This window comes from Toxorhynchites rutilus, chromosome 2 (genome assembly GCF_029784135.1).
Source record: "Toxorhynchites rutilus septentrionalis strain SRP chromosome 2, ASM2978413v1, whole genome shotgun sequence".
NCBI lineage: Eukaryota > Metazoa > Arthropoda > Insecta > Diptera > Culicidae > Toxorhynchites > Toxorhynchites rutilus.
The window spans coordinates 278,372,400-278,397,142 of record NC_073745.1 but is presented as its reverse complement, the minus strand read 5'-3'; the positions used below and the strand labels follow the sequence as shown (position 1 = coordinate 278,397,142).

The following is a 24,743-nucleotide window of genomic DNA, read 5'->3' as shown; positions in this document are numbered from 1 at the left end:
CTTGGTGCCTTGCGGATTTCGTGCTACTATTTTCCTCGCCCCCAACGTCCGTCAATTCAAAGTCTGAACTTGATCATGGAGTGGCGCAGTAGCGAAATGCCGCCGAAGGGAAGGGTTCGATATGATATTTATTCAAATGAAGCTTAATGCTAGAACCGTTTTACCCACTCACTCGCCATCGTGGGGGTTAAACACATATGAAATGGCACACATTACAGATTTTTCATTTTCATTTACCTGAAGGTTTTCTTGTTTCATGCATTGGGTGAAGAAAAATATTTCTAGGAAATGTATAACGTATACAGCTTTTTTTAGTGTAAGCCCAATCATCAGAGCCACTAATAAAGAGGTACTGTCTTACATTATGTTGTTCCAATGGGACGAACTGTGTTCGATCCCAGCCGACGTGTTTCTAAACTTTTTCCAAGGGGAGAAGTGTCAAAAAATGATTGCATTCGGAGGGGAAATAACCCGTATGTTTCCTCCGTCACTATGTTGATGGGATAGATTGGGTCCAGAAAAAATATTTCTTGCTTCAAAAGATTGTCCATCAGACTGACCAAAATGAAACGATCGGAAAAAGAGAATAAAAAAATCTTCAACCTCTCACAAACTGAAGCGTTAAATAAGAAACCGATATTCAATCGTCGCGTTGAAATCGAATGAATATAAATATAAAGTAAGTAAGTAAGTAAGAAATTGCCTATTTCTGTATGACAATGAGCAGAATATTACGAGAGATGAAAGTCATCATCGTAAAGAAGTCGTGATCCCCATTATCTTCTAAGATAAGGTGTTGCAAATTGAAACAATATTGGTTAAGTAGATTTAGAAGAACATCGATTGTAAATAGGCTGTATAATTTTCTATGGCTAAATAACTGCATGCTATAACTTTGGTAATAACTAACTAATATATGGAAAGGACTAAATATTTTTGATAATTTTTTTTTACACGAAAATAGTAAGTCTTACAAAAAACTGATCTATGGAAAAACTATAGGAAAATAATTGAATTTTCGGAAAAAGAGCAATTTCTGTTTTTTTTTTTATATTTTGACATGCAACAGTTCTACTGAAGTACAGGGTGACTCAAAAGTCATTAAATGCTTCAAACAATGTTACACTTGAATTGTCACACTTGAATTCTGATGATTACACAGAAACAAAATAATGCTATTTTTTTCGCCACCCAACATTTGCTGTCGGTCATAACTGGTAATGTTCAAACAACTGCAGAGCCATTTTATTCATCCTTTAGGTATCTATACAATCCATTTATTATTATAATATCTACAGTGACTCTTAATAGATACCTAAATTTACAACAACTATTCGATATCTGACCGACCGATCAAGAGATTTTTGGCAGATGGCTATTGTTTGAGAGCTGTCGTTGCTCTCTGAATTGAAACATATTGTATTTGACCACAAAAAAAAAGCTGAAAACTGAAAACTTTAGCATCCAAGGGTCACCATAAATCCATGTTCTACCTGTTCTTGTTCTTTCCTATAACTGTACACTAGGATGCCAATGAAAATGGTCATCTTGAATTTCAAAAAGTTACCATATAAAAAATGTTCTCCACCTCGAAAAACAACCTTATGACGAGTTTTAGCTCAATCGGACTTAAGGGACAAAGCGGTCAAAGTTTGAGTTTTTTTTTTTTTGAAAATCGAAAAATGACCCAAGACCCAAGGGTGATTTTTCGATTTTAGGAAATCAGGGTTTTTGAAATTTTTTCTTCAAGGCAAATGTTTTGAAATTGCATGAAACGTCGAGATCTAGTGTCATCTCGAAAAAAAATTTTTTGTCAAAAATCCGCATTTTGGGACTGTTTTTCGGAGTACGAAACGAAAAGTCTTGGGTGCCAAGAAAAATAGTTATCTCGATTTTTCATTCGAAGCTTGATACGAAATGTTGATTTGCACGATAACATACCCTATACAAAATATTAGCTCACTCGGACGTCATTTACTAGCGTCACAAACGTTGAAATTTGATAAAATCGAGGTTTTTTAAAAAAAATTATGCCAAATGTCTCAAAATCGCATTACTCGTCGAGATTCACAGTTATCTCGATTTTTTTGGTCGAAAAATTTTTTTTTGGCACTTGGTCGTTTTTCCGCCTGAAAAATTGATTTTTGAAAAAAAAATTGAGATAACTGTAAATCTGGACGTGTCATGCAATTTTGAGACATTTGTCATCAACATTTTTTTTAAAAAACCCCGATTTCCGGTGATTTTTCGATTTTCAAAAAAACTCAAACTTGAACCGCTTTGCGCCACTCTCCCTTAAGTCCGATTGAGCTAAAATTCGTCATAGGGTTGTTTTTCGAGGTGGAGAACATTTTGTATAGGGAAACTTTTTGAAATTTTAGGGTCGATTTTTTCCCACCCTACTGTACACCAAAAAACAAATGGAAAATTTTCGAGAAAAAAAAAGTTTTTGTTAGAAAAACTTTTTTACCTTAAATATGCACAAGCTGCGATGTATGGAAGATTTGTAGGGTACGTATTTATCTACCATTTCATCGAAATCTGAGATGACCATTTTGAGAAAAACGACTTTTAGTTTTTGAAATCGATTTCTTTCAGTGTAGGATTTCTTTTGAATATTAACAAAAACATGCTAAAACGCCCATGTCCTTTTAAAATTACTCTCGAGTCAACTTTGTTTGATTCAAATCAGAAATACTCAGTTTACTAAGACAAATACGTCTGTAGTATTTCCTTCGATTGAAGCTTCTCGAACTCGAACAATTCGTTATTTGGCGTGGGAATGCTTTGATGAAATTTTGATTTTATTACAACATGAGAGATATTTATCCGGAAGACATTCACCCGAAATTCGTTGACCAGGATATGACATTTGATCGAGTTACATAACGTTTAAATTATGGACCATTAGATAATCGAATAAATTCTAATAACATTAACCACATTGATACACATAATTGTTTCATTTGATTCACACAGTCTATTTTCGTAAAATAAACGTTCGCCATATTTTCTTGATGTAACTTGATGTAAAATGTAACCAAACGTATAAGAGTCCACATACATCTTGAAAGTCAAATATTATATAAGAAGAAATGTTTGCGAACGACTGTGCGAAAGAGAGTATATTTTTTATTAATAGAATCCTTTTCAAAGATTCTAGTGAAATTATGTTGTAACGAAGGTTTACGAACCTTAATTCAACACTTGATTCATTGATAAAGCTTAATATGAACTAGTTATCTCATTTATCAGCAGGAGTGTTCGAGTATTCGTAACACCCAGTGACTATGTAACTAGGAATTTCATACAATTCTTTCTGTACACGCGTAAATTCATGTCATTGTATCGAGATATTAAGGTGATGGTGGAAGGAAGCCATTGTAGTGGTATAGGTAAAACCACGTGTAAAAATGGGGTAATAGTGTTTATGAGAGAAGAGCAAAGCACCCGTAAATAGATCGATCCACTTATCAGATTGTGTGGCGCTCCACTGACACGAGTCATAGAATACATTTGAAAAAAATAACAATTGAATAATAAAGTAAAATGTACGAACGATGTGTTCCGATGAACAATTGCATGTATAAATATATATAGAATGAGTATTTGCACATTTGCACATGTAAATTTCTGATCATACGCGAGCAAATTTAAAACACATGCGAGTTGGGGCTCTTCTAGAATTTACAAGTTTTTCCGCATAGTAACTCGATGTTGATAATTCCTTAATATTTTCCTCCGTTGATCATATTGTTTCCACATATTCTCGTTGGAGAGCCTTAACCCTTCTCTTCGTTGGCCGAGGCATTTTGATTGAATGTAATACTTTTCCGTTTACTGTTTTTGAAAGCATAGGCAGCCGTGGCAGTGTTCTGAGCTCTGCAATACAATTTACTTAACCAATGTTAAAGTTGCTAGACCTTACATTATAGACCCTTCTTCTTTCTTCTTCTTCTTATATGGCACTAACGTTCCTAGAGGAACTACGCCGTCTCAACGTAGTATTACTTGCGTCATTTTCATTAGTACTTAGTTGAGATTTCTATGCCAAATAACACGCCTTGAATGCATTCTGAGTGGCAAGCTCTAGAATACGCGTGACCACAGTGCAAGTCAGAGGAAATTTCTTTGAAGAAAAATTTCCCCGACCAGAACGGGAATCGAACCCGAACCCCCGGCATGTTAGGTTTGACGCTAACCACTCGACCACGGGAGCACACATTATAGACCCATTGAACGTAAAAATAATAATTGTATTGATATCAACACAATTTTATTCTATTGATTTTCATGACATGAAACGCTATGAACCAGGAATAACATTTTATTGAGTGGTTTTTATAGCTGTTTCGATAATGTTGTCCGGCATCAGAGTCGAAAAAATAACGATGCTTTTACCAATACTAACTAAACCATTGCGGAAATTGAAAAATGAAAATTTAACTTTCAGAGCACTAGCTCGAGTTTTCCGACGTTTTACACTATACAGTGCGACAGCAGAAGGAGATCTAATATCTTGTGAGTAATCGATTAGAGTTTGGTTTATATTACTTGATGGGAAGTGTGCGAAAAGGATCATTTTCTTCACACTGTTTCGCAAAATTATTGATTTTCGGGCGAGGGGTGAGGGAGGAAGATGAAATAAATGAGCGCCATTGTGGCAGCCATTTGTGGCTAGCTTCCACCTTCACCTTAAAAATGTACATTCTGTAACATATATAACTGTTAAACCTTTTTTATGAGTTTCCAAGATTGTATAGGCTGATGTTCACAGAGTAGGATACGGTAAACATATTCATTGATGAGTTTTTCTCAGGCGCGAAACACTCAAAGCACGAAAATAGATGTGTTTCGTAACTATAGAACCGGATATAAATTTATTTTGATTATACAAAATAAGCATAAATTATGCCTGAGTTACATCTAGTTAAACATAACGTAGGTTCTCTTTTGTTCCACATCAGTTTGAGCAATTTATTCGGTGCTTTCAACCTAGACTGATGAAAAATAGTTTGAGGTTGAAAACTTTCATATCTCTGAACAGCTCCTTTCAACCTATTTTCTATATATTTTAACGTACCCCCAGGTTTTTTAGGCGGTTTTTTTGCGCGGTTGTCTTTTTGAGGTTTTTTACGCGGATTTTCCAATTAACGAGTTTTTTACGCATATTTTCAATTAAAGGTGTCTTTTTACACGGATTTTCCAATTTTTTTTTTATCCAAAATATATATTTTTATTAAGGCTCATATGGCGTCAGCCTAACGGGGCCGGGAGTTCAATATTTCGACAATGTTAGCTTACAACTATGTTAGTAATATGTAACCGATTACTCGCGGTTGGCTCGAGGTTAGTATTACAAGTGTTCTCATAATTGATATGTTGCAGTCTTCGATGCTCTGTACGTGTGCCCGACACGGGATACTTCCTATTGGGATGCAGCTGACCATTAATCAGCAACGCCCCCCTAGTCTGTACCCCATATCTAGCGTGGTGCGTCTTTCTCGACTCGAGGAATCCAAGATAGAATGGTCACTAGCCGGCGCAATCATCAGCTCGTGTAGAGTTGTCATAAGCGGTACAACCTTTGGCTCTAGTTAAATGATCAGTGGACTGCACAACCTTCGGACCGTGCATCTGTAAAGAGTGTGTGTATGTATTGCCGCGACTAAGTAAAAGTTTATCGATCGGATAGGAGGGATATGAAACGGGGACACAACGAAGGAAACATCATTAAACGTTGACATCGGCGTTTCTGAGGAACAGGTATAGATGAAGCAGAAGATCAGGATCCCGGCTACCTAAGATATCCCGGACGGGGATATCCGATTGTCTGCCTTGTGCTCTCAGTGCTCTAGAGAGCTGAGAGCGAGCAGCATGGAACCGGACACACGACCAGACAACATGCTCGATGTCGTGGTAGCCATCGCCACAATCACAAAGATTGTTTGCTGCGAGCCCAATGCGATAGAGATGGGCGTTTAGGTTGTAGTGATTGGACATATCACGCGAATGAAATCACGACCTACATTCAATCCCTTGAACCATGCACTCGTCGAGACCTTAGGGATAATCGTGTGTAACCAACGACCGAACTCATCACCACTCCACATGCGCTGCCAACTTACGAGCGTATACTGACGAGGAATGTGGAAAAATTCATTATAAGCAATTTGCCTTTCAAAAAGAGTGCCTTCTAAAGCGCCCACCTTAGCTAGCGAGTCCGCTTTCTCATTCCCCGGAATCGAGCAATGAGAGGGAACCCATGCTAAGGTAATCTTGAATAATTTTTCGACCAAAACACTCAATAGTTGTCTTATTCTTGTTAGGAAATAAGATGAGCGTTTATCAACTTTCATTGAGCGGATTGCCTCTATTGAGCTGAGACTGTCTGAAAAAATAAAATAATGGTCGATGGGCAGTGTTTCAATGATCCCTAGAGCATAGTATATCGCACCCATTTCTGCGACATACACGGAACAAGGATCTTTGAGTTTGAAAGAGGCACTGGAATTTTCATTGAAGATGCCGAAGCCAGTGGACCCGTTTATGTATGTTATGTCAGTAAAGAACATTTTATCAGATCCAACTTTTCCATATTTTTCCGAAAATATCGACGGAATAACATTGGAGCGTAGGTGATCTGGTATTCCATGGATTTTTTGTCGCATGGACAGATCAAAAATGACAGAGGAATTGCAAAAGTATGGGAAGCAAACTTGGTTGGAGATGCCTGGTGAAGGGTGCACGTCGTGGGTCAGGTACTCATGGTATAAAGACATAAAACTTGACTGAGGAGTCAGTTGTAGTAGATTTTCGAAGTTATCAATCACCAATGGATTCATGATCTTGCAACGGATGAGAAATCTGTAGGATAATTCTGTGAACCGAAGAGTAAGCGGGGATACTCCTGCTAAAACTTCGAGGTTCATCGTATGTGTCGAATGCAAACATCCCATGGCTATACGCAAGCAACGATATTGTATCCTCTCCAGCTTGAGAATATGAATCCTGGCAGCTGATCGGAAGCAAAACCTGCCATATTCTAACACTGATAATATCGTTGTTTTGTACAACTGAATGAGGTCTCCTGGATGGGCACCCCACCATGTTCCGGTAATTGTTTGGAGAAAATTGATTCTTTGCTGGCATTTCTGTTTCAAATACGCAATGTGTATTCCCCAGGTACATTTAGAGTCAAAATATACACCCAGGTATTTGAAAAACTTAGAGTGCATGATCGTTTTGCCGGATAGGTGAAGCTGGAATTGGGCGGGTTCGTGCTTCCTAGAAAAAACGACCATTTCAGTTTTCTCCGTAGAGAATTCAATACCCAGCTTGAGGGCCCACGTGAACAGATTGTTCATGGTATCTTGCAAGGATTTTTGCAGAACGGCGGGATTAGTACCCGTGATGGAAATAACTCCATCGTCTGCAAGTTGTCTCAGCGTGCAGTCTCTAGTGAGACAATCATCCATATCATTGACGTAAAAACTGTACAAGAGGGGGCTTAGGCAGGAGCCTTGTGGTAGGCCCGTAAAACTGTAACGAGAAGATTTAGAGCTGTCATGAGAGAAAATCATGTGCTTTTCTGACAGTAAATTGTACAGGAAATTATTGAGAATTGGTGAAAGTCCACGATTGTGAAGCTTCTCTGAGAGAATTTCCATGGAAACTGAATCAAATGCCCCTTTGATATCGAGAAAAACGGAAGCCATTTGTTCTTTACGAGCAAATGCGATTTGGATTTCAGAGGATAGCAGCGCGAGACAATCATTCGTCCCTTTACCTCGGCGAAAGCCAAACTGCGTATTTGACAGCAAATTGTTCGTTTCAACCCACTTGTCCAAATGAAGTAGAATCATTTTCTCTAACAATTTAAGAATACAGGATAAAATTGCAATCGGCCTATACGAATTGTGATCGCAAGCCGGCTTGTTGGGTTTTCGTATGGCTATCACTCTTACTTGTCTCCAGTCATGCGGGACAATATTCAGCTCCAGAAACTTGTTGAACAAGTTCAGCAAATGCTGTTTTGCCAAGTCGGGAAGATTCTTCAACAAGTTGAATTTAATCTTGTCCGACTCCGGAGCTGAATTGTTACATGAGAGGAGGGCAATTGAGAACTCTACCATCGGAAAATTATCATAATCGCCTTGGAGCGGAATGTCGCGTACGACGTTTTGTGCAGGAACGGTGTCGGGGCAAACCTTCCTTGCAAAGTTAAGAATCCAACGGTCAGAGTATTCCTCACTTTCGTTTGTATGGTTCCAGCCACGCATTTTCCTAGCCGTTTTCCAAACAGTGCTCATAGTGCTCATTTTCCAATTAACTCGGATTTTTTTGCAATATACAGTGCAATATCACATCTTTCCCTCAGTTCACATTTTTCTCTTATGCTCTTTAGCTTAGCGCTTATGAAAGAAATAAGTACCACACCTAATCACGATTCCTACGTGTATTTTAGGTGTTGGGTAACGGGGAGCTCACCGGGCGGTACAATGGGACGGGGTTTTCACGGGCAGCGATTCGTGAATTTCATTCCCTGTCTACCCTGTCCCTGTCTAGCTCTGGACGGTCCAACAAAAGTACTGCACGTGCATCGGCAGTAGAGTGTACAAATCACAAGGGAATCTTCTAGCAACAGAGATGACCTCATTCGTGAGAAAAACTGAACTATAGCTACCAGTAACCAACGAAATTGGCGGAAAAAAACTACGGGTTTTCGGAAGCGAGCAACACTCAACTTTTTACTTCCGTTCAACGTAAATATAGTCCAATTTGATATCTATCATTAGGTGGCATGATTTTTTTACGCGGATTTTCCAATTAACGCGTTTTTTTCACGAGGTACGTATCCCCCGCGTAAAAAAAAACCTGGGCGTATGAGAATATTAATAGTATTATTTTCCTCCTGACTCTTTCAGATATAAAATCAGTATCCAAACAATTTCACAATCAATACGTGTACTTCAAAATGAATGAATCACGTGCAATGAACGACTTCTATCTCTGATTGTGATCATGTCAGCGATCGCCTTAGGCCAGACACGTTCGATAGTGATGCAAAGTTTGATGAACTAAATGTGGAAAATAATTGCGTAACTGAGTCTTCAGTCATAATATCGATCATTGAACTTGATGACCCACATACGCTGGAAATGTACCATTCCATTACTTGGGGTAATTTTTTTCCAAAAGTGAGCATTTATAAGTCCTCCGGGGCCGAGATTTCATTGCTCAATACTTCAACCTTATGTTCCTAGCGGCAAAAAAATACCGGATACCCGAGGTTGAATCGAGGTTAGTTTTACATTGAATTTTAAATTGGTTTACTTTTAATCGATCGCCATTCGATTTTTTAACTATACTAGCTGACCCGGCAAACGTCCCGCCAAAAATGGATTTTTTATCAAAACCTTCAAACATTCACGTTTTCTTGCTAAGAGAACGTTCATGAGTCCAATCACAGAACTGTTCATTGATTGATCTTCAATTGTTTTTTCTTACAAACACTCGTCATTATAATATCAAATTATTTTCAGACACGATACTTGTTCAAGATTTTTCAAGGGCTTGCAAATAACACGTTCATCCTTTACGTGGAATACGTGTTTGATACAGAAAATAAAATAAAATGATGACATCTCCAATCGGACGATTCCTTCCTCAAGTGTTGCGCTTACCCCTTCGCTTGATTTGTTCTCAAGTTATGCAAAAATTTTGTTTTCATTTGTATGATAACCCCCCTTAGAGAGGGGAAGCAATGTCGAACCACCATACACAGTGTTGAACAAAACATTAGGACCACTGCTCAAGCAAAAAAAGAAACTGACAAAACTTTGAGAGAAAATAATCCTATCCAGTGCTTCAATCCATTAATAATAATTTATTTGAATTTTTAGATGAAATTTACATCTGTCTGTAAAACTATTGTGATTCATAAAAAAAAGCGTTTAAAGCATACTTAAACCTTTCGTTACGAGTGTCGTCTATAGACGACATCCGCGCGACGTTCTGTGTGTACGAGCGTCGTCTTTAGACGACATGATATTCATACTATTCTTCGATCACACCAGCGCGATGTGCATACTTTTCGAAGCAGTGCTCCGTACAGGGGTAGCACTTCGGCGGAGCACACTGCCATAATGAAAGGGATAAAAACTAAAATGACGCGACAAAAATTAAGACCGGTTTTGAAATTCATGGTGAAAAAATTAAAGCAAATAACAATTTGCTTTTTTCAGTTTTCGAGTTTCAGACCCACCCCCCTTTCTTAAAGAGATGGGATGAGTGTCGAACCATCAGAGAAACATTTATAGCATCCTAAAATATCTAAATGCCCAGATTCTTTGTGTGGACACCGACTGGACAACATCGTTGCTGGACGAGCTGGACGGCGAGGGATCGAGTGCCTTTCTCAAGGCAAGAGGGTGGAGGTGGTAGCGCTGGAGTAGAGTAGAGTTTTCAAAAGGCCTTTCTCAAGGCTAGAGACGAATGAACTGCAAAAGTTTAAAGTCTCTATAATACAATACCTTACCTTACCTAAATGCCAAATGTGGTTCCATTTGCTTGATTTGTTCTCGAGTTATGAAAAAATTTGTATTTCCTTTGTATCACGGCAGTATCAACCACATAAAAAGTGACTCCAGTGTAAAAAGATTTTATGTGCTAATTGATATGACTTTTCACGAAATAAGTTTGTATTGTATAACTGATTAGTAGCAGACAAATGAAGGAGAAACAGATATCATGATTGTGGCATGCAAAAAAATTCAGTTCATCAATGCACAATGGTCCAGGAGATACATTTAAGTGGAAATTAGCGTTTAGAGCTCGACTGTTATTCTCTAGACAAAACCTGTCTTCGACAGAGTTGTTGCATATGATAGAGCGCTCATTTTTATGTTGTCAAAAATAGAGTGACCAAAATTTTCAATGAAATAAAAAATCTAACTTTCTTATCTTTATAGATAGACGAAAACATAGTTCGACAATGTTGTAGTCCAGTTATTTTAAGCAAATTTGTAAAACGAAGTATTTTTCTATCTCTTCAAATAACCGACAAAGCGCATTTTTTCTATGGTGCGTTAGGGTTATATTTTAAATTCTACATTCAAACTATCTTCAAAAGACTTACTAATACAAACATTTTGTGATGCAGAACTTGACAATATCTCAACTCTGCTCAAAGTTATTGATACTTCTTCCCAAAAAATACGCTTTCTTCATTTGGTTATCATTCTTTCTTACATTTCACTCTACATAATGTGAGATTTTCAAAACTATGTTATTTTTTGTTTTTGAGTAAATTAAAATCGAAACCATGAGTTTTTGGGTGAAAAACCATTAATAACTATGAGTAGGATTAAGATATCGATAATTTCTGCATCACAAAATGTTTGTATTAGTATGTTCTGAAAGTCTTTTGAAGACAGGTTGAATGTAGAATTTAAAATATAAAAGTTGGAGCCGAAAACTGTTTTTTTTTTTCATGGTGACCCTAACGCACCATAGAAAAAATGCCCTATATCGGTTATTTCAAGAGATAGAAAAATACTTTATTCTACAAATTTGCTTATAATAACTGGGACTACAACATGGTCGAACTATGTTTACCTCTATCTATAAAGATTTTTCATATCATAGAAAATTTTGGTCACCCTATTTTTGACAACATAAAAATGAGCGCTCTGTCATATGCAACAACTTTGTCAAAGACTGTTTTAGTCTAGAGAGTCGAGCTTCGATTGCTAATTACCACTTAAATGCACCTCCTGGACCATTGTACAATGGTTAGAATATGGGTTGCATTTTGAACTGATGATTCACTGTTCATTTTTACACGGATTTTGAAATTTACGCGGATTTTGGAATTTACGCAAACAGTTGCAGCGATAAAATTGAATCATAACAATTTAAGAAAAATTGTTTCTCGAAAACTCGGTCAAAACCATCAACAAAGCAAGGAGCTTGTTGCATTGGGGGCGGGGCTGATGCGTACGAGAGGTACGCTATTCATACGTTTTTCATTTCTGTACCGGGGTGTAATTTCATAGTTTCGAGAATGAGAACGTGACGCTTGGGGTGCAAGGTTTTGAACGTTAATACCGCTTTGCTGGCTGAACGGAGTTGTATGATAATCACTTCATTTTAAAGACAAAATGTGCAAGAGTTATATGATTGTAAATTATTGACCCGAAAACTTGTTTTAATTGCTAAAAGTTGCTTCGAAAACAATCTATTGAAATCACACAAACCTGTATACAGCACGGACTCGATTATGTACAGTCCCGGATTTCTTTTCACTCTATATAATCGAATCCTGTATATAATCGAGTCAAAACAAATTTTGTATTCATTTGTATTTATGCGTATATTTTACGTTAATTGAAAATAAAAGTCAGGAAAAACCTTTCTCACTTAAAAAAAATATATATATAAATTTCCCACCCATTTTTTCCACAAGGGCCCTTCTCAGGGCTAGAGGCGAAAAACACAATAAAGGATGGAATGAAACCACAGTTGCGAGTGAGCGGATCAGTTTACTAGACCAGGCCGATCAGTTTGAAATTGTTATAATTTCAAATGAAAATTTTTATTAGTAGCAACAAAAAAAACACCAAAAAGTTATTTCAAAAATTTCGATGCATTCTAAAATAATATTCAAACTGGTAAACAAGTGGATTGCATAATATAATTGCGTAGGAGGAGGTGATATGATCACATTTGCGTAATTATTAATATTATCCCAAAAAATCATTTTAAACTTGATTCTTTCTGTGAATCAAATGGAAGCTCTTCAACCACTCTACAATTTGTTCTTTGACGCCCAACTTCTATCTTTCTTTATTTCGCTGCAATGTCGATATAAACAATTCCTGGTGAGAATTCGAGCAAAAATGTAAGGGGTTGCATCTAGGACACGATCGCATTTTCGACGTAGAACTACGCAATTATATTATGCAATCCACTTGTTTACCAGTTCGAATATTATTTTAGAATGCATCGAAATTTTTGAAATAACTTTTTGGTGTTTTTTTGTTGCTACTAATAAAAATTTTCATTTGAAATTATAACAATTTCAAACTGATCGGCCTGGCCTAGTAAACTGATCCGCTTACTCGCAACTGTGGTTTCATTCCATCCCTTTTTTTGTTTTTCGCCTCTAGCCCTGAGAAGGGCCCTTGTGGAAAAAAATTAGTGGGTTATATCTATGATATAACGGCAGGGTTGACTACCGTTGTCTTAGTAAGTATTTGTATTGTATTGAATAAATTATCGGCGACTCCACCTGTTCCTACCTATCAGACTCAACAACTCATGAGCCGGGCCAACTTCTTTTACTTACCCTCCGAAGGAAGACGTAACCAGAGATTTTTCGCCTCAGAAAATCCCAACGACGCCAGCTGGGATTGAACCCAGGCCGATCGGATTGTGAGGCTGTTACGCTAACCACACAACCACTGGCGCCGTCTATATATATGCTGCCTAGGACTACCAAAATATATGAACGGAAGAATTGTCAAACGATCATTGTATTTTACATTTCCCTCTGAGATTATTACACATCGTATGTTTACGTAGTTCTCGAGCCGCAAAAGTTCATTCACCTCTAGTATCTGAAATGATGATTTTCCCAGGCTTCTCACTTTGAAAGTACGTTTTAGCGAAACAAATTCCGGTCTGCACAACGACAAGCGAGTACAAAAGTATTCAACACCAAAAAATACCCCCAACTTGCATGTATTTGCAAAGCGGATTCCCCCAGGCACATTAATTTTGAAGTCCGTGTTAGGGAAACACAGCACATTCCGGTCTGCACAACGACAAGCGAGTACAAAAGTATTCAACACCAAAAAATACCCCCAACTTGCATGTATTTGCAAAGCGGATTCCCCCAAGCACATTAATTTTGAAATCCGTGTTAGAGAAACACAGCTCGGTGGGAACAAAAATACCCCCGACTTGCATGCATATTTGCAAAGCGGATTTCCACAGGTACATCGACTTTGAAGTCTGTGTTGGGGAAACCGTAAATCGGGACAATCAAAACTTGGCAGTTAGGACGTTTAGCTAACGCTTGACATTTTACAGTTATGAAAAATAACACTTTATTAATTTTGATAGACACGTAGAAATATTTCCTATCAATTGATGCAAACATCTTTCCGATCTATTAAAAAATGTTCGAGTTATAAGCATTCGAAATACGGGTAGGATTGGTACACAAATCGACAGAGAAATGTATGGGAAAAGAGATTTTTTTCCAGTTTTCATGAATTTAAACCGCTTAGAGATTAGCAATTTGAAATGTATAGCATATCAAACAAATCTTAGAGAATTTCCCTAAAAACGTGACCTGTTTTCTGATTTGGCACCCTTCCTGAAAGACGTAGTTCTACGTCAAAACTTCAAAATGCTTATAATAGACACTTAAATTTCACCTCAACGTTGAATGGTTGCATTTTTCCTTGAAATAAGTCATATTTAAACTATAAAAAAAAAATTCTCAAACTGTATATAATTGAGTCCAATATTGTATATAATCGAATCACACATAATCGAGTCTGTATACAATCGAGTTCGCCCTGTATAAACGAATGCCCGCTCGGAAATCCACTCAGTTATGATTGCGCAGCGGTTGATGTACGATCGCTGGAATATGTATGTTTCCCCAACACAGATCGCAAAACCAATGAGCCAGGGGTTCAGCGTTGCAAAACAGATGCAGGGTACGGGTACTTTTGTAATCGCATGTATTGCTGCAGATCGGAATGGGTTTCTCCAACTCAGTGTTCAAAACCAATGACCCTGGGGATATCGGCATTGCAAAATAGATGCAGGGTGCGGGTACTTTTATATCCACATGCATTTTTGCGATCCGGAATGTGTGCGGACTTCAAAACCAAAATGTACAAACGGACTTCAGAATATGAACACAACGCTTTGGTTCGGTTATTCGAGACTGAATTGGAAGATATCTTTTCATGTCTTCAGCTCACTGAACTTCTAAGTATACCGTTTGGCAAAATGTTGATAACAATTTGCTGCGATAATGTCGATTGAACAACATGCTTTCAACTTACATGTCAAAATCAAAAACGAGTGCCTGAAGTTCATTAAATCAAGCACTATATACACTTTGGAGATCAATTACTTCAGAGAGAAATGTAAATGTAAAATATAAAATGCATTGATCGTCTAGCCATTCTTCCGTTCACTTATTTCGGAAACGTACGATAAATGAATGAAATGAACAGAGAAAGTAATCTATCTCAATGCATGAATTGACCTAAATTGATATAACCCACCCATAGTTTTTTTTTCTTCAAAGCTGCTTTTTGTTCCAAGTAATCCAAGTAATCTGCTCCGTCATAGTCTCGGCTCCCCTAAAACCACCATCTGTTGTTCAAATTAGCATCGAACACATTCAGACATTAGTAGGTCATTCAAAAAACAAACGATTCACTGGCAACCCCATTATACAAGTACGCCTTCACGTATACCACACGCACATCTTGTATCCCAATCGTAGCACTAAATTCTCAGTCAATATTCGGTCAATCTGACGCCGATTGGCGAAAGTGATAAACGTGCGAATAGTAGCTAATTGCATCTCGATTTTTCTCCTCTCTGTTTCACCCACAGCTCGACAACGCTATCGCTGACGATGGCAGTGAGTCCGACCAAGTGGCACTTTGCGGCACATATGGGCCAGCTGTTGCGGGATGCCGGCGATAGTCTGATCACTCCGATGGGCTGTTCACACCTGTGGCCCAGCTGTCCGTACAGCTCGAAGAAACTGCTCAAACTGACCAACGTCGTCCAATTGGAGTGAGAAACGGACCCCAGACTCACTTCCGGCGAGGCGCATGGAATAACACAAACGAAATGAGGGAAAAACGTCCAGCAATACATCATCCTGCCAATGGTTATGTTTTCGAACTGTAAATATTTGAAGCTCCACCCCGAAGGTCAACTGTTTGCTGTTCCCAGAGTCAACTTAGCGGTTCGCAGGGGGTGGGCCAGCGACCAGCCGGTCAGCGGAATTATCATTGTTGTAAATTGAATCGCTCCGAAATTGAACGCCATTATCAACGCCTGACAAATGATTGCAACTGATTGTGAATGCATGTAATTTGTACATGTTTGTGTGTGTGTGTGTGATTGTGCGACTTTTTGCTCCACACAAAATGATTTGGAATTAATAGTCCAAATATATGAAAATGTGATTTTATGCTAACAACTGTAAATATAGCCGATAATGTTGAGATAATTGTTTCGCTTGGCGCAAACAAGAATTAATAAAGCGTTGTAAATAGTAACCCCCATGCATTTGTTTTCATTTCGAAATGTTGTTTATTCGTATTCATTAGAGTGGGCAGAAATCTGTTGAATATTGAATGATTTGAGTACATGATTTATGAGGATAGGTAGATTCACCATCGGGTAGTGGACTATATGATTTCGATTGTCCGTTGATGACAAATTGAACCTATGATCTTAAACAATGAAAATGTTTCCTAATACACCCAGGTTTTTTTGCGCTGTTTTACGCGGATTTTCCAAATAACGCTGAGCATTATCACATTTATTTTTCATTTATATTTCTTTCTCATGCTCCCTCAGAGCTTATGACAGTAATTAGTGCTTGTGACGGAACATAATGATTATAACAGAAATTAGTAGTCACGATTGTTACGTGGATGTTAGGTGACCTGGTTTTTTTACGCGGATTTCTCCAATGAACGCGGTTCTTTAACAAGGTACGTACCCCCGCGTACCTCGGGATCCTCCAAAAGTATCGCGAGTATCAGATCCCTACGCACCACACATTCGTCGATTTCAACAACAACAATCGATCGACGACAGCTATGGATTAATCATTGATTGTATTTGGTTTTTTATAGTTTACATGGTATCGGAACCAAGGGCGCCATATTTTTTTATATTTTTTCTTGGAAGCTAAGGATTTTTTTACATTACATATCAAAAAATCAGATAGGTGTTACTTTTTGTTATTGGGTTATGATTTTTCAAAATTAACCGATGGTTCGAATAATCATTTTTCCCCTTTTTTTTCCAGAAATGACTGTTTTTATCAAATCTCAAAACACAAAAACGAAAAAAGACACCTCGCTGATATTAGAATATATTACGTGAAAAAACCTCAGCATTCAAGACATAGAATATAAAAAAATATCGTGTTTTTGGTCCCGAAACCATGTAAACTATGAAAAACAATTACAATCAATAATTACGAAAACAAAATTCTATTTTTCTCCAAGTGTAGTATTTTTCTAAACAAGAATAGCTCATTGACTTTAATTTGATGTGTTGATTATCTGAATAGGTCCAGTAGCTCAAAAGTTGTGATTTTTTGTGGTGGAAAAAAGGGGTTAAAATTTATTTTACGGACCATCGGTTGATATTTAGAAATCATAAGTCAACAATACAACATAACGCCTCTTTAATTTTTAGATATGTTATGTAAAAAAACCACAGCTTAGAAAAAAAAATATATAAAATATATAGCGCCCTTGGTCCCGGGACCATGTAAAGATGTAAACGAAAAAAAAATCCAATTACGGAAACAACACAAATTTTTCAGGAAGTGTAGTATTTTTTCAAATAGTTTATTGGTTTCAATATGATATATTGTTTGTCAAAATCGGCCCACTAATTTAAGAGTTATAAATTTTTGAAAAAAGGCATTTTTGAAAAAAGGGGAAAAATATGATATTTCGAACCACCGTAAATGTAAATGGGCACCCTAATAAAAAAAAATTAAAAAATCGGGCCTAATATTTTGTGATAAAGAACAAAATTACCACTTTTCACGGAAATCTGAGAACCACTGCATCAGTTTGGCATGGAATGGTTGGTCGCCCGCGTGAGTATTCCTGGGCGCCCGCCAGTTGGTCTAGGATACTGTCACCTCTCTACGCATTGGATTAAATGAAGGGTGTGTCACATGCAATTGCATCACGGAAAAAACGATGTAGAAATTTAATTTTTAGGTATTATATCTTCAGCTCTCGCTGAATAATCAGATAAGAGTGAATAGTTCACGTTCACTGTCAATTTTTCGTAAATTTGGAAAAATGTCGTCGAACGAAAAAGAGCGTCGTGAATTAATCCTGTGCACTCATTTCGAGAATCCGGAGTTGTCACATCGGGACATCGGTAAGATGCTGGGAATTGTCCAATTCACGGTCAGCAGAGTACTAAAACGATACTTCGAGGAAGGTGAAGAACGGCAAAAATGGATGCTCCGTCAGTGAAAAAGATCACAAGCGCGTAGTTAAGCAGTTTAGACGTGATCCGAGAAGTTCGGTCCGGGATATCGCCAATAAGCTGAATTTGTCTAGTTCATTCGTCCAGCGGACCAAGCAGCAGAAGGCTCAGAAGGCTCCTAACCGCGACGAAAGGCAAAACATGGTGGGGAAGAAGCGAGCCCGGAAGCTGTACACCGAAATGCTGACGAAGCCGCATTGCCTGGTAATGGACGACGAAACCTACGTCAAAGCGGACTTTCGTCAGCTGCCGGGCCTGTTGTTCTTCTCCGCAGAGGACAAATTCAGCGTTCCGGAGGAGATTCGCATGCAGAAACTATCCAAGTTTGCCAAAAAGTACATGGTGTGGCAAGCGATCTGCTCTTGCGGAAAGCGGAGCACCCCCTTCGTGATGACCGGTACGGTAAACGGGCAGGTTTACCTTAAGGAGTGCCTACAGAAGCGCTTACTACAACTATTGAAGCAGCACGAGGGCCCGACCATCTTCTGGCCGGATCTCGCTTCGTGCCACTATTCAAAGGACGTGTTGGAGTGGTACGAAGCCAACGGGGTCAACTTCGTGCCAAAGGAAATGAACCCGCCCAACGCGCCGGAGCTTCGCCCAATAGAGTAATATTGGGCGATTATGAAGCAGGCCCTCCGGAAGAACCCAAAAGTTGTCAAATCGGAGGCGGACTTCAAGAGAAAATGGATTTCTGTTCAAAAAAAACTACAACCTGACGTTGTACAGAACCTTATGGACGGGGTAAAGAGGAAGGTGCGAGCATACGGGCTTGGGCTCGAAGTATGAATAAAAAGAAAATGCCAAAAGTTGTTTAATAGTTTTTATTTCACTGTCTAAAATTTTCAAAAGGATCGGTCTACTGGGCGAATTTCTACAGCGTTTTTTCCGTGATGCAATTTGATGTGACACACCCTTTATACCTCCACATTTTTAAGGTATTTATGCTAACCTCAATCAAACATATAAGTTGTAAGAGTAGATATTTTTTCATCAAAGTTTCCGTTTAATATTTTCTTTCAGATTGTTAATTATGTTATATTAAAACATCCAGTTTTTCGACCATAAAATTGTCACTAGGAACAATTTCAACAACGTTTTCACTAGGCATCATTTGTTAAATGACCAATTGAAAATGCTGGAAACATCCGGCATAAGGTTTCGAAAATCAATAAAAACAATTTTTTTGAAGAAAGCTTCGCCTTCAAATGCGAATGCGAGTTTCAATGAAGTATTGTTATTTTATTTTAAAACTATGGTAAGTAATGTAAATGTGCAGATTTCTTTTAAGAAATAAAGACATGAATAGAACAACAGTGATGAATGATAATTTTCAAAAATTAAATATTGGGCCCTATTATGTAATTCTAATTGAACAGATCTATTTTGCTCGTTAGATCTATTTTGCTGTTATAGGGATTGGCCATTGTACATTATGCCATTATCTACTAGCTTAAAGTTAATACATGTTACACGATTCTATCGATTTACAAAATACGAAAATTTGCTTCGTGTGATAGTTATAGCGATCAATTTGGCCATTCGATTCAATTTACATAATAGGGGTCAATGTTTCCGATAGATAGTTCTTATATCTCTAGTTAATTGAGGGATATAACAATCATGTCGGGTGTATCTTTATGGAAATTCAATGTTTTGTATGATCCTATATGTCAATTTACCTAAAAAAAAATCAACGATATTGATTGATGAGACTTTACAGAAAATAAAGCATTACTTATCAATTGTTTAGAAATCCATAATTATTTTATTTAATAAAATAATTTATCATTGAATATTTATTATTATGACTTATGTTTTTTTTCCTTTGATTAACCCTCTTATACTGGAGCATACGGTCTCACAGACCGAGAATAAATAATAGAAAATATTTTTTTAATTTAATTATGTGTTTTTCTGTTTTAAGCACTTAAAAATAAATAATTTAAATATTATAGAAACACGCACAGTGAAACCGTGCGCGAGTATACGAGTTATTATTTTGCGCCCGAGTACAGGAGAATTAAAACTTTGTTTTATCGTCTAGTATTACAGTCATTTTCCAATAACTTTTTGATACAGTCAACGTTGGTAGACGCGGCCCAACATTTGAACAATATGCACCCGTAATGCCCAAAAGTTTGGCCATCCCTGCTGTATGTATCAAAGAAAAAAAAAATTTTGAATGTTTTATCTAATACACCAGTGAAAAACTTATCAACTTGTTGCATTTTCAATGAATTTAATAGAATTTTCTGCCGGCGCTCTAAAATTGTGATTTTGTCACATAAAAATGACTCCCAAATTAATATCGTACATTTTCAGCACCCCCCAAAAAATTAGAGTATTGTCAGATACCTTTAGAAGTTTTTGGTTAAATAAAATATTGGAACATATTTCAAGTGCAGCCTTATAAGGGGTTAATTCCAAAGAAACAGTTTGATGCTGCCTTGTAAATTTACTGTATCGCGCCTTTGGTCATGCAAAAATAAAAACAATATTTCTAGTGCAGCGATAAAAATGTTGTTTTCGTATACAAGCAAACCTTTTTTTGTGCAGGGGATAGGGACCGCATAAAAAAATCGTGCTAAACAACTCCAGTAGCTACAAACAATCGTGTGCGGTACACAATTTGAAAAAAACTTTTTTTGTGCGATAGATAGGGATCGCATAAAAAAGTTTCCCCCAAGAAAATAACTCAGATTCGCGCCGGTCACCGTTCGATTTCCTTTTGTTTCCCTGCTTTGCGATGAGACAGTTTGCCTTTTCAGTTGCGGAAGAATGATGGAAGAATGGGAATGATTTGAGAAGTGGATAATTTTGACGCAAATATGCTTTTTTCGCACTGAAATGCATATAAACCATCGAAAAAACTAAGTGGACGATAACTTCGTCAAATATGCTTCTTTTCATATACCACACAAAAACAGGTTTTCCTGTATAGACTTACAAAGAAAAAAATTAAAACTTGAATTTTTCATCAATTATACCATTTATTGTTATTAAAAAAACTTCATGATCTTTCACAGCTATAGAAAAGGGTGTTAAATAAAAAATGAGAATTTTTTCATTCACATATAAATTTTTTTTTCATCGATTTCAGAATTTTTTATTAATAACATAATGTATTTTCTTCAAAAAAAAAGTCAGTGAATGTTTGTGCCCTAGTGTATAAAAACAATTGGAGGGCCAAGGACACGAAGCAACTGACTACAAGAATCCGGAATTGTATCCGGAAAATGGACGTAAGTGCCGTACAACGTTCTTGTGAGAGCATCGCGACAAAGTTACGTCGAACAGCAGACCACGGCCCTTACTCAAACATTCACCGACTTTTTTTTTGAAGAAAATACATTATGTTATTAATAAAAAATACTGAAATCGATGAAAAAATATTTTTTTTTATATGTGATTGAAAAAATTCTCAGTTTTTATTTAAAACCCGTTAGATCCTAAATATAACGCTTAAAGTGAAAACCCTTACTTGTTGCATTTTGAACGAGTTTGAGCAGATTTTTTTGTCGGCACTCTAAAATCGCGGTTTTGTTTTACATAAAAATGACTCCCAAATAAATATCGTACATTTTGAGCAGCCCTAAAAAAATGGAGTATTGCCAGATGTCACCTTCCACTTCATGGACCAGCGTTTACATTTCTTATACCCCTCCCCTTTTGACCAAGTAGACTTTTCTATTTTTTTTTTTTTTGAAAAAAATCAAAACAATGATTGAATTGCGTTCGAATTTCATTTCAGTTCTGTTTTTTGTTTTGTGTTTTTTGTAACAAGAAAATTGAAGAGTTGTTTCCGAACCATGAATCAATATTGCCGTAGAATCACTTTAAGATATTTGTTGCATGTTGATTTTGAACATCATCATATGATCATGTGATACGATATGATCATATGATCATATGATCAGATATGATGATGTTAATTGAATAAAGATAGGATGAGTAGTCAAAAATTAAATCGAGGTTATGTTATTTGTAATGTTTTAGGAGTATGTCGTGAGGTCCAATGCCCTTTTTTTTAGCCTTTTGTAATTGATGCACAATGCCATAGTATCAATTTGTTCTCTATTCATTGATTTCTTCAACATTACCCGGGAAGTTCTTTGTACTTATGTTTGGTTGTGCTAACGTAAGGACATTTATCACTATTCACTCACGAGACGCGATACGGAACTAGGACACAACACTTATAATCCTTACAAAAATTAAAAGGGTTAAAATTACCTTTTTCGTCGACCGGTTTCGGGCTCGATGTTGCCCATCTACTGAACGGTGTCCGACCCGTTCTTTGTATCTTTCATGCTGTCTTCGGCTAGCTTTTGTGCGTAAAAAAAATGCTATAACTGTTTCTGGACTGTTTCTCCAAATTGTTCAATCATTTCGTTATGAATGGTCTGCAGGAATTTGCTTCACACTCGTTTGCGTGAAGCTCCCGTTTTACCAGCATCAGAAGAGTCACAAAGCATATTTTCTCTTAACTCACGCTAGTGGATAATCTTCAAATGCTACAATAAATCTATTCGATAATTTCGACCACATGTGTGTCGAGCCGTTCTACAAGCTACAAGCACATTCTCTGCAAGGAATTTAATTTCCCAACAGCAATGCTGGCCTGAAAAGTCACGATGATATGGTTGCAATAGTAATATTGTCCTCACGCTGTTCTAGCTATAAAAAGGTTTCGTGGTGTGATGTAACTTTGGATAATTTAAAGATGTAGAACCCTAGGTTGATCACTTGAAATGTAGTATTATATTATAATGTAAACCAAATTAAGAAATAAAAAGAATTTAAGTGAAAAAAAAGATGTAACTTTGGATCGTTCAATTACCAATTTTGGAGCGCATTTACTTAGCTGGTTCGCAGATTCGTCATCAATGATACACTCCGCCTCTACACACAAAACTAGGTTCGTTAGTGTACCAATGAGCTTCTTATGTAATTTCTTGGGAAATATTAGGTTGGTTGGAAAGCTCGCGCCGGTTTTACGAAAAAAAAAACTTGAATAAATATTCTCTATCGGTTCGTTCTGCAATTTTTTTATCAAAAAATTGTCAGTGTATTTTTATACTATCCAAAAAGTCTCAGTAATAAACTGAAGGCTCTATATGCGGTGACCACGGTGGGTGGAATAGCGCATCCCAGCTCAATTCCAAAATTGTTTGGCGGGATGTCCGAGAGTTACTCCGTTACTCTGGTCAAACCCGAAGCCCATTATATTGATTAATACTGAACGGATCCCTGCCCTCGATTCTTCCAGTTACGAGCTTTATTCATTATAATTGGTCGGTGTTAAGTCAGACCGGACCATGTGACATTTTTATGATTTCGAGCAAAACAAATTTGAAGTTTGGTGCTACAGTGATAGACATTCGTTTAGCCGCACTTGAAAAAAAAACCTGAAACACTTACGAAACAACTAGGAATGTTCTTTTTTTCGGGATACTTATTTGCTGTAGTGATAGTATATTTACAATCACACACACAAGGAGGCATCGGTGGATATAAACATTCAAACGTCGTTTTTCCCGAGACATACGTTTAGCCGCAGGGCACAAAAATCGAGTTTTCGCATAATCACCAAGCCTTTATCTGTGTTTTTTGAAAAAAAAACTTGGTATTGTTCAACTTAAGAGATAAATATTAGATGCGCAACGTAAGAAGTTGGTCAGATTAGTGATTTAGGTAGAATTTAAAGCAATGGCGAAAGGTATTCTATTGACGCAAGAGGGGCGGAAAATAATAAAGATATTCAGTGAACGAGAGTTTTCTAATCGCTCGATCGTAACAAAAATTGGTCTATCTGAGAAAGTGGTACGGAATTTCTTTAAATAGTGCAAGAAATATGGGATATAACGACCAACAAATGGGAACACCAAAGTTACTTTGCGTCATAAAGGTCGAATAAGACACGAAGCAACCAGGAAACGATGTCCTGCTCACACATTAAGGCAGAATCGGTTGTTTCAGAAACGAAGAGGCATATTGCGCGCATCTTGAATGAGTCACCATACATCATGTGGAAGAAACTTCAAGGGAAGCCGAAACTGACCGCCACCCATAAGCAGAACCATCTCATTTTCGCCCGGCAATACATGGAATGGAAACTAGAAAGAAGAAATGTTGTATTTTCCGGCGAAAAAAAATTCAATTTGGATGGTCCGGACTGTTACAGTTGCTATTGGTACAATTTAAGTCAACGGCATGACGTGAGATCGAAGCGGAACTTTGGGGGCGGAAGTTTGACAGTGTGGGGATCCGTTTCCTATCACAGCAAGTTTCTCATTTGTTTCATTTTCACCCGAATGAACTCCGAAAAGTATCTTCAATTACTGGAGGACGTTTTGATTGGCCATATTGAGAATAACGCTACCGAGGATGTCGTTTTTTTCAGCAGGATTATGCATAGATCCACGTTTCCAAGCAATCGA

General features: G+C 37.3%; 2 protein-coding genes across 4 annotated transcripts in view; one reads left to right on the top strand and one right to left on the bottom strand.

The window, feature by feature from the left end:
- LOC129768442 (uncharacterized) overlaps positions 1-16,325 on the top strand; it is a 37,136-nt gene extending 20,811 nt beyond the window's left edge. Inside the window, exon 3 of the mRNA XM_055770106.1 lies at positions 15,652-16,325. Within this exon, the coding sequence (XP_055626081.1) occupies positions 15,652-15,841 (190 nt within the window). The 3' untranslated portion in view covers positions 15,842-16,325. The remainder of the gene's footprint in view (positions 1-15,651) is intronic.
- Positions 1-24,743, bottom strand: part of LOC129768435 (uncharacterized) — a 622,376-nt gene that overhangs the window by 328,248 nt on the left and 269,385 nt on the right. The window lies entirely within an intron of this gene.